Source organism: Cariama cristata, unplaced genomic scaffold (genome assembly GCF_000690535.1).
Source record: "Cariama cristata isolate BGI_N322 unplaced genomic scaffold, ASM69053v1 scaffold8676, whole genome shotgun sequence".
Classification (NCBI taxonomy): Eukaryota; Metazoa; Chordata; class Aves; order Cariamiformes; family Cariamidae; genus Cariama; species Cariama cristata.
This window is the reverse complement of record NW_009621484.1, coordinates 15,665-28,537: the sequence shown is the minus strand read 5'-3', so window position 1 is coordinate 28,537 and position 12,873 is coordinate 15,665. Positions and strand designations below refer to the sequence as shown.

Here is a 12,873-nt window from a genome sequence, read left to right as displayed (position 1 = left end):
CTGCTTTAGATGCCACAAATTATTTTCTGTGCAGAGTTCAGTGTTCTCATGTACTGAATTTCTCCTAATAAAAAAGACTGCAGCTTGACAAGCAAGTAATTTAAATTCAAAGCATCCCATCATCTGCCCTAAATCGCTGTAGTCTGCCAAGGCCAGACAACTTCATTCCCTGTCACTTCCTGAACCTTTTAACATTTAATGAGCCGTTAACTGGTCCTTTCAAATTTAGCTAGTCACAGACTGGAGGATTCATCATGTCATTCTTCCCAGTCTGATACTGCGTTGTGCTTTGTCAGCAGAGGGGAATGGCACTTCTGACCTGAATAAAGAGCAAACCAGATACTCTTACCTTGATACCACTCAGCTCTTTGTACTGAAAATAAAATGAAAACAATTACTATCAGCTCTAGTTTGTGAAGCTGGAAATCACACTCTTGCTCTGTACCTACAAAGAAGCCTGGCTCGTTTGCCATGCAGTTTGCAACCAAGCAAGCTCACTTCCACCTCCCGAGTTAGGTTTAAGGGAAAGGACAGGTCAAGCAGTGAAACAGGGATCTGATCCTGTTGCCTACTTGCAGAACTGAGCAATGACTTGCAACGAATGCAACGGAGTTTCAGACAACAGTAAAGCACGCAGTTTACCAGATTTCAGTTTCTTGTAACTTCTTTTGCCATACAGCTCAGATTAGCTGATGTCAGAATTAAGTCTCTTGGGTAAGCACTATTACTGTTGATTATTTTTAGTACGTTATTGGGTGAGCACTGCTACTGTTTATTACTTTATTGAGTAACGTTATTTTATTGATTACTTTATTAAACACTATTAGTTCAGGATCCCCATGTATTACTAAGTTTTTACTAAACTCTTTATATAGCGAGTACATGAACTTCCAGCCTTACAGTTTATTTATATAAGTGTGATAAATATTTGTAAGTACTGAGAGTTTTCCATTTTGTTGACCATTCTGGATTGCAAACTTGTGGGTGGGAGACACATTAATTCATCTTGTGTGACAGTAGACAATTTCTCTAAACGCTGTAAGCAGCTTTTCTACCAACCCTAAATGTGGTTTTGTACCTGTTTGTTGTATTTAGTGGAAAGCCCCAAGATGTTAGAAATAACCCAGAGCTCGTATCTCCACACATTGCAGGAATCAGCTTGATTTCATTTGCTTTGATGTTGCAAAATTGTAACAGCCAAGATGATAACTCATGCTTTTTATTAGGTTTGTGCCTGTTTGAATGTTTTCATGGAGCAGAGTGACTAATAGCTGTGCTATGCGCATCTCCTGCACTCATGCTGCTCTCCCTGGGCACTTTCACCCCCTCCAAGAGAGTTCCACAGCTCTTACAAGAGAGCAGGCACAGCTCACCCTCACTATCCAGATAGTAGTCATTAGCATAATTTGATTAGAAACAACTACAGGCAGGAAGACAGAGCTAAAATCCCTGATGCTGAGCAGCAAGACAATTCACGAAGAAAAGAGCAAAATCACCCAGGAAAAGACACAGGTTCCAAGAAAATCTTTGCAGGTCAATATGGATTATGAAAGTCACATCCTGTATCTCTATGTCCTCTCTGCAGAGAAGCCCTTCTTGAGCTAGAAAAGCAATGTGAAGAGATGAGAAGTAGACATAAGGAGCTAAATGGAAAAACTTAGCGAGGAGAAATGCTAAATGACGCAAAGTGGAAAGAAAGCGTGACTGCCCCGCTTCCCCCTCTGAGGTCTTATTTGTTATTCAAAGACATTCTAGACAACTCTAATTTAATAATTTTGATCTTTTTCTTTGAACTCATGGTAGAAATCAGTCTATTTCAATGACTCTAGACAGAGCTGACTCTCAAAATTGTGCGGACACAACTGTAACCGTGTCCCCAGGGCACATGCATAGTAATTTCACTTGTGTGTACAGCTTGAGTGGGTTGATCTCTGCAGTTATTAAACCACCAGGATCCATTTGGTGCATGTAACCAGGGCAATGATTAGCTGTAAATCAGATAACAAATGGTGTTTGTGCAGGAGCAATCTGGAAATGGAACTGTGACTACATTCGAATTTAAAAAGAAACTATGGCTCTCTGCAAGTGTCTCTGTCATGCAATGATTTCATGAGGCAGTGCAGGGAGCAGGCACCAGAAACTTCCCCTGGCTACCTTGCAACACCAAGAAGTTGGACTGAAAAATTTCTGAGCTGTATTCATGCTCTGCCCATCTGCCTGCATATATAACACATTTTTCCTCTTTGTTCCTAGGAAGAAGAACATAAATTACTTACCATATTACAGCTGTTGTACACTATAGGATATTATTTTTCTCTCATCTCACTTGTATTGGCTCTCCTTATACTTTCTTTACTCAGGTTAGTGCAAATTTACATGTATTTTAAAAGTACAGACCCCACTCTGCACATTTTTCTTTTCAAGTAATTAAATTTATTGCTTAGCTGCCAACGTAAATAACTTGTCTTTTCCTAATAAGCATTATAAAAGCAATTCCTAAGCAAAATTCATTTATGACAACAATATGAATACAAAAATATTTTTTTAAATTTCTGCAAATTGAATATATTCCAGAGGATTCATACATTATTTTTTCTCCTACAGAAAACTTCACTGCACAAGAAACTACATCCATATGAACTTATTTGTATCTTTTATCTTGCGTGCCACAGCAGTTCTTATAAAAGACACTGTATACTACAATATTTACTCCAAAAGGCCAAATGATGAAACTGGATGGATGTTGTACCTCAGTCCTGAGGTAACTTGTTAGTTCATTGTTAATAGTAAATGTGTGCTGCTAGTGGCAGTAACAGTTACAGTTTCAGAAGTTTGCCATATGGCAAGCAAGTTTCGAGGTGTTTGTTAGTTGAGGTTTGAATGCTGACATTTTACTGATAAAGCTTGGGGTAATCAAGAAAAAAATTCTGATTTGATAAATTGTAACAGATTGATTTGATATGAAGCCTTGTATAAAAACAACTAATTAATAGTTGCATTTAGAAACATCCAATTAAGCAAAACCACTTACACCTGTAGTTTTTAGGAAGAAATCTAAACATTTATTTGGTACATCTATAACACTAGATTTATTCACTCTTGGTATGCATAGCACAATGCAATGCACACAAATTTTGCTTTTAAGACAATGTTATCAAACAATGTATTTGCTGTGAAAGAACACTAACAGAGAAAAAAATAGTTTAAAGGCTTTTCTGTACTACAAAAATGTGCTGATTTTCTTACACTTTTTTAGATAATGGAATAACAACATCTCTCATTTGCGACCACTGTACATAAATTATACTTGTATGATGCGTGAATGTAGTTTGCCAATGCCAACAAGCAAAAGATGTTAATGGTGACTATTATTTTAATAGTTCATCAGTAAAATTTCTGATATACAGATCATGACAAAGCACACATACTCCAGCCTACTGTCACTGTCTTTCCTACTTGTCATTTTCACTGTAACTCTCTGACAATGTAGAAGACTTTAAATTGTTGCATTCCCCTCCAGCTTCTCCCAAGCAACAAGGAGAGTCTTGTGAGATATGTAACTGATCCACAGTTATATCACAACCATGTTCTAGTTTTGAAATGGTTGCTAAAGTAACAAGTCCAGGATATATCAGAGCTTTTATATATTAACTATGATTTCTGGTCTCTCATTTCTACAGATTGTAATCATTTGCAGAACTGCCCAGTTTTTCATGCATTACTTTGTTGGGGCAAATTATTTTTGGCTATTAGTAGAAGGAATTTATCTGCATACGTTATTGATAACTGTTGTACTCTCTGAAAGACGACTGCTACAGATGTATATTGTGATAGGATGGGGTAAGTACATAATGATTTCCAGTTTCTAGATTCTGTGGTACTTCTTTGAGTTAGTGGTGGATACTTTGTAATGAAGAAGGAAAAAATCTGAACTCTTTTTTGTTTGTTTATTTTGAGGTCAGTGACTGTCAATAAAGGTATATCAACAGTGATACATTCATTGCCGTTCAACTTGACCTGCAGATACAGGAAATGGGTGAATTGTTTCATAAGAAAACAGTAGCCTACTGGACAGAACAAGAAGAAATTTGACTATATTTGGCTGTATTTTCTGTCATCACTGAATATTATGGTTCTGTCAGCAACTTCATTTTCTTCTTTTGTAATAGAACACCTACGTAGCAAAGATATCTAAACATTAACAGTTTTCTTTTATATATTCACCTTCCTAGCTCACCTTAAGTTTCTAAAGTGTGCTTTAAGTTAGAGAGCAATCTGAAACACTGCATGATTCAAGTCTTATATTTCAGGCATTTTTCATGGAACAAAGACAATATAAAGTTAGTTAAAAGCATTTGAACAATTTTGTGTAAATTATGTCAAGTAATCTGACAGCTGCATTTGTTGCTTATTCTGTATCTTGCCTAGACAAAGGAGAAAATCAAGGTTTCCCCCTTCCCGATAATAATCTAAAATCTACTTGTACAACTTGCAGGCCTTTGAAGTTTTTAAATGAAAATAAAAAATGTACTCTTAGACAGTATGTAGGTTTGTTGCAAGAGCTATTGATTCGAATACAGTGGCCTGAGTTAAGGAGAAGGATAGGATGGATAGCCATAAGAACTTCTGATTGTAAAACTTCTGTCAATGTATGGTTTTACAAGCTGGTTCACTATCACCACATCTATGTCTATTGAGCTATATTATCAAATGTACTATTGTGTATCCAGGAATGTGGGATTATAGTGCATAGCCCACTTTAAAAAAATGAAAAGTGATTTTTAGAAAGATTTTATTGTAGTGAATGGTTACATAGTTGTAAATGAATTATTCCATATTTGCGGTGCTGTACTGCTTGCTAAAATTATCTATTAAGGATAAAGAGGTATGATTTTAGAGAGCTGTTTAAACTCAAAATATAAATAGCTGAAGCAAATGGCAACTAAGACTGAAATTCCAATCATTACAGTTGGAATGCTGCATTTACATGTTTAAAGGAAATTTTTGGTTATTTTTGTCAAGGCTGTGGCAAGTTCCTTGACAGTAATTCATGTCATTCAGTTTCAGCTGCTTAAAAGTTGTACTAGGCTCTCTCTGTAACAGTCACAGGGAATGAAGACAGTTCACTTCTCTTTGACATCTACCTTACCTCTTGAATTTTGAAATGGGAATTGGGTAGCATCTAAAAAAGAGCCTACTGGAGAAATTCCTAGAATTAAGTGAATTTCAGATAAGGCTATTTTTCATGAATTTCTAATGTGATTGTATTAATTTATTAACAAAGAACCATTACTGTAGAAAAATGCTGGTGCTTAAAGCAAGATCCCAAACAGGACGTCAGCATCTAAAATACCACATGGGGAAACCTGAGCAAAAAGTTTCAAAAGATGATATAAAACCCTGTTGAAGTATACAAGATAACTTAATTTAGGGCAAAACTATCCGGTCTGAAAGAATAAAGACCCATTAAATACCCCAGAAAACTTACGTCTCTTTTATAGAAATGGTTCATGTTTACTACTACAGACAAGATTAAAAGATACCTGACTTTTGTCTCTTACAGCACTTGAACTAGGTTTTGAATATGCATGAGATAGTATTCTATGCATTGTTTTGAAGATGTCAGTACAACAGATTGCTTCACTGTGCATTGTGACTCTTATTACCAGAGAACAATAAAAAAGGAAGAAGACAAGTATCTTTGAAAAGTGAATTATTTCAATGTTTAAGAGAAGTGAGATATTACCTTAATCCTTTCATATATCTCTAGATATAGTCACATTGGAACTTGTCTTATTTCCTACAGCATCCTTTTCTCTGGCCTTACCTGTATTCATCCACTATGCTGCTGTGAAGATTATTTTTCAGTCTGGCAGTTTTGAACCTGCTATCCAATTTTTGACATCCTCTTTTTCATCTTTTGCTTCTTCGTCATCAGATATTAACTACTTTCCTTCATTTTCACACTCATTCCCACCCTTCCTCATCTATTAAAAGTTTCTGTCAAAGCATAACACCACATTTCATTGTCCATTACCAAGCTTCTGGTCTTCCCCCTCTGGTGCTCCTTACACTTTAGAGGGTCCATCTCACCATCCATGCCTTGGTTTCTATTTTCTCTCTCACATTTCTCTTTAAAGATCCCTTGTGTTATATTAATATGACTGTATTAGCATACACGCTGCCGACATTCCAAGACCACTGTCTTTCATGCTTGTTAGTGTTGTCTCATTACTTCCTCACTCTTCCCACCTCTGTAAACCCATTTGTTGCTTTGATCACCAACTCGTTGGAACAGGGACTAATCATTTTATTCCTTGCTCAAACTGTAATAGGACAAGTCTGCCAAGAAATTTGCTTTGTACTATAAGAGTATAAATAGTAATGATCATCTCCTTGTTGGTCTTCCTCCATTGCTCTCATGCCTGTATCATTTTCTCTGATTTCCTAAAGGTCTTTTCCCACTAATTAGCTTAATTCCTTATTCATATTTATTATAATTACTACTAAGATGGGACATCTGGCACCTGTCTCACAGACATTTGAAGTACTGCTGCTACTGAGCCAACAGAGGTGAACCATGCTTACACCTAGTGAAACACACTTCCTCAGCTCCTGTCCAGGAACTGCACTTGATAACATCACTTCAGCCTCCCGGGTATTATCTTTTCTCACGGGACAACCTCGTATTCCCCTGGACATGTAGCTCCCTTCCCAAATGATCTGTGCTCTGTTCTCTCAGACCCACTTCTGCACCAACGCCATCTCCCACCTATGTGAGATCCTTTCTATTTCTTTCCCCATTTTACCCACTCAGAGGTCTATTATCTCTCAGAGTATTTTGATTCTGACCCTTTCCCTGTATCACTACACTCCAGGTCTCCCCATGACCTTAGCTATTGTCCCAGAATCCTGAATAGATCCTGTTCCAGCCCTAGAGATCCACATCTCCTTTTCTTTCTGCCACATCCACCAGAAAATCTCCTATGTATTATTGGGCTGAGAATCCAATCAAACACCTGCCTTTTGTAGCTCATGTACCTTGTACTTGTGATTGAAGCTTGTGCCTGCACATTTGTAGACCACTGGAATAGTGTATTAATTCTTTATTTCAGTTTGTTTTTTTTTTCGGGGGTGGGGTGGGGGGGGCAACAATAGGAGAATGGGGACCATGGATTATCTTTAAGGGGTCCAGGAAAGGTAAGCCGGGAAAACAAGCATTTGTCAGTTGTTTTAATTAACTAGACAGGGTTCCATGCCTCCAGTGAAAACTCTTCAAGGTTCAACAAATAAAAATGTTAACAGCTGGTGCCTTAGGTAGCCTGTGAGACTGCAAGTGCCAATTATTTTAAATTCTCAGGGTCAGGAATTTGGAAGATTTGAATGGGTCAGCAGTGTAAGTGTATCTGAAAATGCAAGATTGAACTATACAATTAAATTTTATTTTGTATTTGAACTACAAATGACGAAAGCCAGGATCAGGTTGATTTTTGTACAGTTCTAAATAGAAGACTGAAAAGCATATGTCTTTGTACCACACGCTACTGTAACGTATCTGTTTTGTATGAACCATTCTGTAAGCTTGGCTGTAATTGACTCCTTCTCTTTTCAGTTGTTCCTATCCTGTTTGTAGGCCCTTGGGGAATAACCAGATCAAAACTGGAGAACACAGGGTAGGTTACTAAACAAAATGTACCTTAGAAAACAGGTTTTCTGTTTGCTTAATTTTTCTGGAAGTCCTTGACAGTAATTGACACAACTATTGACTACTAGATCATATGAAGATTGTACAACACGTATTAATACTTGTTACATTTTCTAGGTTCATTTTAGTACTTTTATATTAGACTACTTCTAGGGATTCTCAGATTTATTTATGCATAAATCAAGAAGGAGAATGAACATTCACTGTTCCTGAAATGAAAGCTATTACATCCAATGTTCATCAACTTACATGAAGCAAATTGTCAGCACAACCATCTTCATAGAGAGCATCTTGTTAGTAAGAAAAGGAGACCAGTGCTTTCCTTAGAGACCATCTACACTTTGAGTTTAACTAGTATTCACTGCAATTTTGAAAAAAAAATTGTTATGGAGAATAGTGACAAAAATTGATATTCACTAAAAGCTGATATTAAATTAATGTGTTCCATGTTCAGTGAATGAATCAGTAAGAGTAACTTGCACTAGTAAGCATCAGTTTTCCAGTCTTCTGGTCTTCAATGATACTGTTAAAGGCATCACATAAATTTTGAGGTTTATGCATGATTTCTTTTGTTCTCCTTTTTTATTCTTGAGAGTTTTATTTGGAACACCAATACAGTTATTAAGCAACAACATCAGGAATCAAGTCACAATTGCAGTCTCATAGAGTTAGATGTTATATAGACTGCAAATAACAAGCTAAGATCCTACAGACTTTCAGGCTAATTGAAAGAAGGAACATGTAAATAGGACAAATTAGAAGGTTAGAGCAGGAGAAAATGAGATAGCTTCAAGGAAACAGTATGTATACTTTTTAGCAAGTCAAGAAGCATGGTCACAATTCGTAGTTTACCCATTTCCAGTTTACAGTTTCAGATAGATAAATTTGAGTAGGATGAATTCTGTTATGAAGGTTTGGTGCCATGTACAGTTGTTGTGTGGATCCAAAGACAGAGTTTGCCAGGTAGTTCTGAAGTTTGCGGTCCAGGGAAACCTCTCTCAACATTCTGGTAGAAAGTTCTTCAGAGTAAATACAATTACAGTTGTTGGTGAGACCAGAAACTTCCTTAGTTTTATTCCATTTCTCCTGAGTGCCGCCAGAAAAAGTTGAACTTTGCCAACTTCTTTTTGAAATAGATACACAGATTATACAAGCTTTCTATTTTTTTCTATGAAAATACTGTGATTATACTTTAAATTATTCTTCAGGTGCTGGGGAACAAATGAACACATGGGAATCTGGTGGATCATCCGAGGACCAATGCTGTTTTCCATTGCAGTAAGAATTATTTCATCTGTTCCTAATATCATGCATAAGTGTGACCCTTTCTCCAAGATTAGAAAATATGAGACAGAAAAAATTGCAAATGAAGTTTCTTACTGTGGGTGGACAGGCAGACCCAATTCAACATATGGGTTGGATGAGCAGACAGTGAGGTGGATTGAAAACTGGCCGAATGGCCAGGCCCAGAAGGTGGCACAAAGTCTAACTGGAGGCTAGTAACTAGCAGTGTACCAAGTACTGGGTCCAATCCTATTTAGCATCTTCATTGATGATCTGGACAATCGGACAGAGTGTACCCTCAACAAGTTTGCAGATGACGTCAAACTAGATGGAGTGGCCGAGACGCCAGAGGCTTGTGCTGCTATCCAGAGGGACCTTTCCAGGCTGGAGAAATGAGCTGACAGGAATCTCATGAAGTTCAACATGGAGCAGTGCAAAGTCCTGCAGCTGAGGAGGTACAACCCCAGGCACCAGTATATGCTGGGATCTGTCCAGGTGGAAAGCAGCTTTGCAGAAAAGGACCGGGGGCTCCTGGCAGACACCGAGTTGACCATGAGCCAACAGTGTGCTCTTCTGGGGCAAAGAGGGCAATGGTATCCTGGGCTGCCTTAGGCAAAGCATTGCCAATAGGTCAAGGGAGGTGATCCCTCCCTTCTACTCAGCACCGGTGAGGTGACCCCTAGAGTGCTGTGTCCAGTTCTGGGCTCCCCAGTACAAGAGAGACATGGACATACTCAGGAGAGACCAGTAAAGGGTCACAAGGATGATTAAGGGACTGGAGCATCTCTCCCACAAGGAAAGCCCAAGAGCGCAAGGAGTGTCCAGCCTGGAGAAGAGAAGGTTCAAGGGGATCTCATCAATGTATATAAAGACTTGAGCGATGGGTGCAAAGACAGAGGAACAGGTTCTGTTCAGTGGTGCTTAGTGACGGGACCAGAGGCAATGGGCACAAACTGAAACAAGAGGTTTCCTCTGAACATCAGGAAATGCTTTTTCACTGTGAGGGTGACCAAGCACTGGCACAGGTTACCTGGAGAGGTTGTGGAGCCTCCATCCTTGGAGATATTCAAAAGCCATCTGGACATAGTCCTGGGAAACTTGCTCTAAGTGGCCCTGCTTGAGCAGGAGGTTTGGACAAGGTGACCTCCAGAGCTCCTTGCCAACCTTAACCATTCTGTGATTTTGTGATTTTGCTTCCATGTTCTAGTGAAAAATTCTGTCTTTTCTATGAAACATCTAGAGTAAAAATATTTCAACTTGATGGCAGTCATTTTCAATGAAGTTTTAGTGTTTTCTGTGAAAAGCACAAGTTCATACTGGAAAATCATTTTTAGAATAAACCAAATTTTCCAGACAAAAGTACGTTTAGATGGCAAATGCTCGCCAGCTTTACTTTTGAAGAACCTTACAGTGTTGACTACAATGAATTTTTTGTATTTATAAAACCAAAAAATTCTAGTAAAAGGAGAAGTCCAATTCTAAAAGCTAGGAAATACCAGTAGCATCATCCATTTTAAAGGTGACTCACCCCCTCTTGTACATATGTACATCTATATCTCCCCTAACTTGTCCAAAGAGATTCCCACAAGATGAACTATTGCTGCAGAATAAAACTGGAGGGCACAATCTGCAAGACATTCATATTAATAACAGAGATGTGCGAATGACAAGAGGGTGCTTCATGAGGAAAAAGGATGATCCTGAGCTTAAGGTAGTTCAATGCTGCCCCAGAAAATGGCCTTCCAACTCTGTCTCTGTCCCCAAGTTCAAACACAATGCTAGGCAAAATATCACAACTGGTTACTACTTTCTGGTTTTTGCTTTCTGAATGTCCAGACAGCCAATGGGATAAGGATTGAGTATTTCCAGTTGCAGCTGAAGTAACAAGTATGATGTTCTCAGTAACATAATGTTCGTGTTAATTGCTCCACAAAATCAAACCAAAGCACCTCTAACTGATGACATCTTACACTTTGGACCTCCATCTATTTATGCTTTAGGGTTGGTTTTTTTTTTTTTTTTTTTTTTTAAGGGAATAATATCCATTTATCACCCTGTGATGTTTTAAAGATACATCTGTGCACATTTGGGGAGAACAGCATGAAAAGTGTTCGATTTTTTACACAGAACAAGAACTAGGGTTCCAGCAGTAATACCTACACATCAAAATAAGACAAGAAAAGTAGTCCTGGATAATTGTCCATCCCCAAAATGAGGAAGATCATCTACTGGAAGATCATATATCATAACATATACATAAATCAGGTTGAATAAGGCAATGTTAAGTATCTCAACTTTGCAAGCTTAATAACTTTTTTGCATAGGGCTTTTGGTTTGTGGAAGTGAAATAGTTAATGACTTATAGGCATTTGCAGGCCTCATTAGAAAGGAAATATTTGCACATTGGTCTTGGCTAAGTCAGTATAATTTAATTAACAAAAGAAAGAATTATTCATAAAAAAATGCCCAGGGCTTCCTTGTCTGGCTGCCTAGAGTCTCTTTATGTAAAGAATTGCAGTCACTGCTGGTTTTTATCACATCCTGCCTAGTTGCTATGATTTGGTAAAGTGTTGTATGTCCTAAAAGTATATAAACTCTGTTAACCGCCTCATTTGGAGAGAGTTGATACCAGCAGAGTATTGCTGCTCTGTGCTCTCTGCTGAAGCTGGTCACAGCTGCATTCTGGTTATTCAGTGACAGGTTTTACAAGTGTTTAATACCAATTTTACATTTCTTTAATAGTTATATAAGCAGGGTTGTATAATTTATTGTAAGTAACCCATATGTATTTTCTTTCAAGGTTAACTTTGGCATCTTCTTAAAAATTCTCAGGATGCTGATTTCCAAACTAAAAGCTCAGCAAATGAGCTTTAATGACTACAAATACAGGTATGTAATAAATAACTAAAAAGTCCTAGTGCTTTTTTTTCCTCACAACGTCAGAAGGTTGCCAGTTTGCCCTTGCAGATGATACATTTACCTACCACCGTCAGGTGTAACAGATATTCAGAGTATTATAGGAAAGCCATCTGGGGAAATGGGCTCCACAAACATTTTTCTTATTTGAGACGTAAAGACAGGTCAGTGCCTGTCTGCTGAGTATTACGGGCATTTTCTCAAAAACTTTGCAATGCAGTAAGATCTCTGCTTTCAGGTGTCCTCACTGTACATCTGTGGCCTCTACTGCTGTGATAGATATTTTCCTTGAGTGTGATGGAGTGTCCTCAAACAAAAAGGAGGTGTAGAAGATTTGTGGGAGATTCCTAAGTGACATTAGCATTTCTGATCTATCGTTTTTCACAGATGCAGACATTGTTGACTCAAGAATGTCCCTCGTCTTGTTGTGCTGGTTTTGGCTGGGATAGAGTTAGTGTTCTTCACAGTAGCTAGTACAGGGCTCTGTTTTGGATTTGGGCTGAAACCAGTGTTAATAATACAGGGATGTTTCAGTTACTGCTGAGCAGGGCTTAGAGCCAAGGCCTTTTCTGCTCCGCAACCCACCCCACCTGCAAGGAGGCTGGGGGTGCACAAGAAGGTGGGAGGGGACACAGCTGGGACAGCTGACCACAACTGACCAAAGGGATATTCCATGCCATATGACATCATGCTCAGCATATAAAGCTGGAGGAAGAAGAAGGAAGCAGGGGATGTTCAGAGTGATGACGTTTATCTTCCCAAGTAATCGTTACACATGATGGAGCCCTGCTTTCCTGGAGATGGCTGAACACCTGCCTGTTAATGGGAAGCGGAGAATGAATTCCTTGTTTTGCTTTGCTTCCGTGCGTGGCTTTTGCTTTACCTATTAAACTGTCTTTATCTCAGCCCATGGGTTTTCTCACTTTTACCCTTCTGATTCTCTTCCCCATTCCACCGGGGCGGGGGGG

General features: G+C 38.4%; 1 protein-coding gene across 1 annotated transcript in view; it reads left to right on the top strand.

Moving 5' to 3' along the window:
- The window catches only part of GLP2R (glucagon-like peptide 2 receptor), a 27,456-nt gene that overhangs the window by 3,647 nt on the left and 10,936 nt on the right, over positions 1-12,873 (top strand). Inside the window, exons 4-9 of the mRNA XM_009701976.1 lie at positions 2,254-2,360; positions 2,605-2,761; positions 3,681-3,840; positions 7,613-7,673; positions 8,914-8,983; positions 11,790-11,878. Coding sequence (XP_009700278.1) covers positions 2,254-2,360; positions 2,605-2,761; positions 3,681-3,840; positions 7,613-7,673; positions 8,914-8,983; positions 11,790-11,878 — 644 coding nt within the window. The remainder of the gene's footprint in view (positions 1-2,253; positions 2,361-2,604; positions 2,762-3,680; positions 3,841-7,612; positions 7,674-8,913; positions 8,984-11,789; positions 11,879-12,873) is intronic.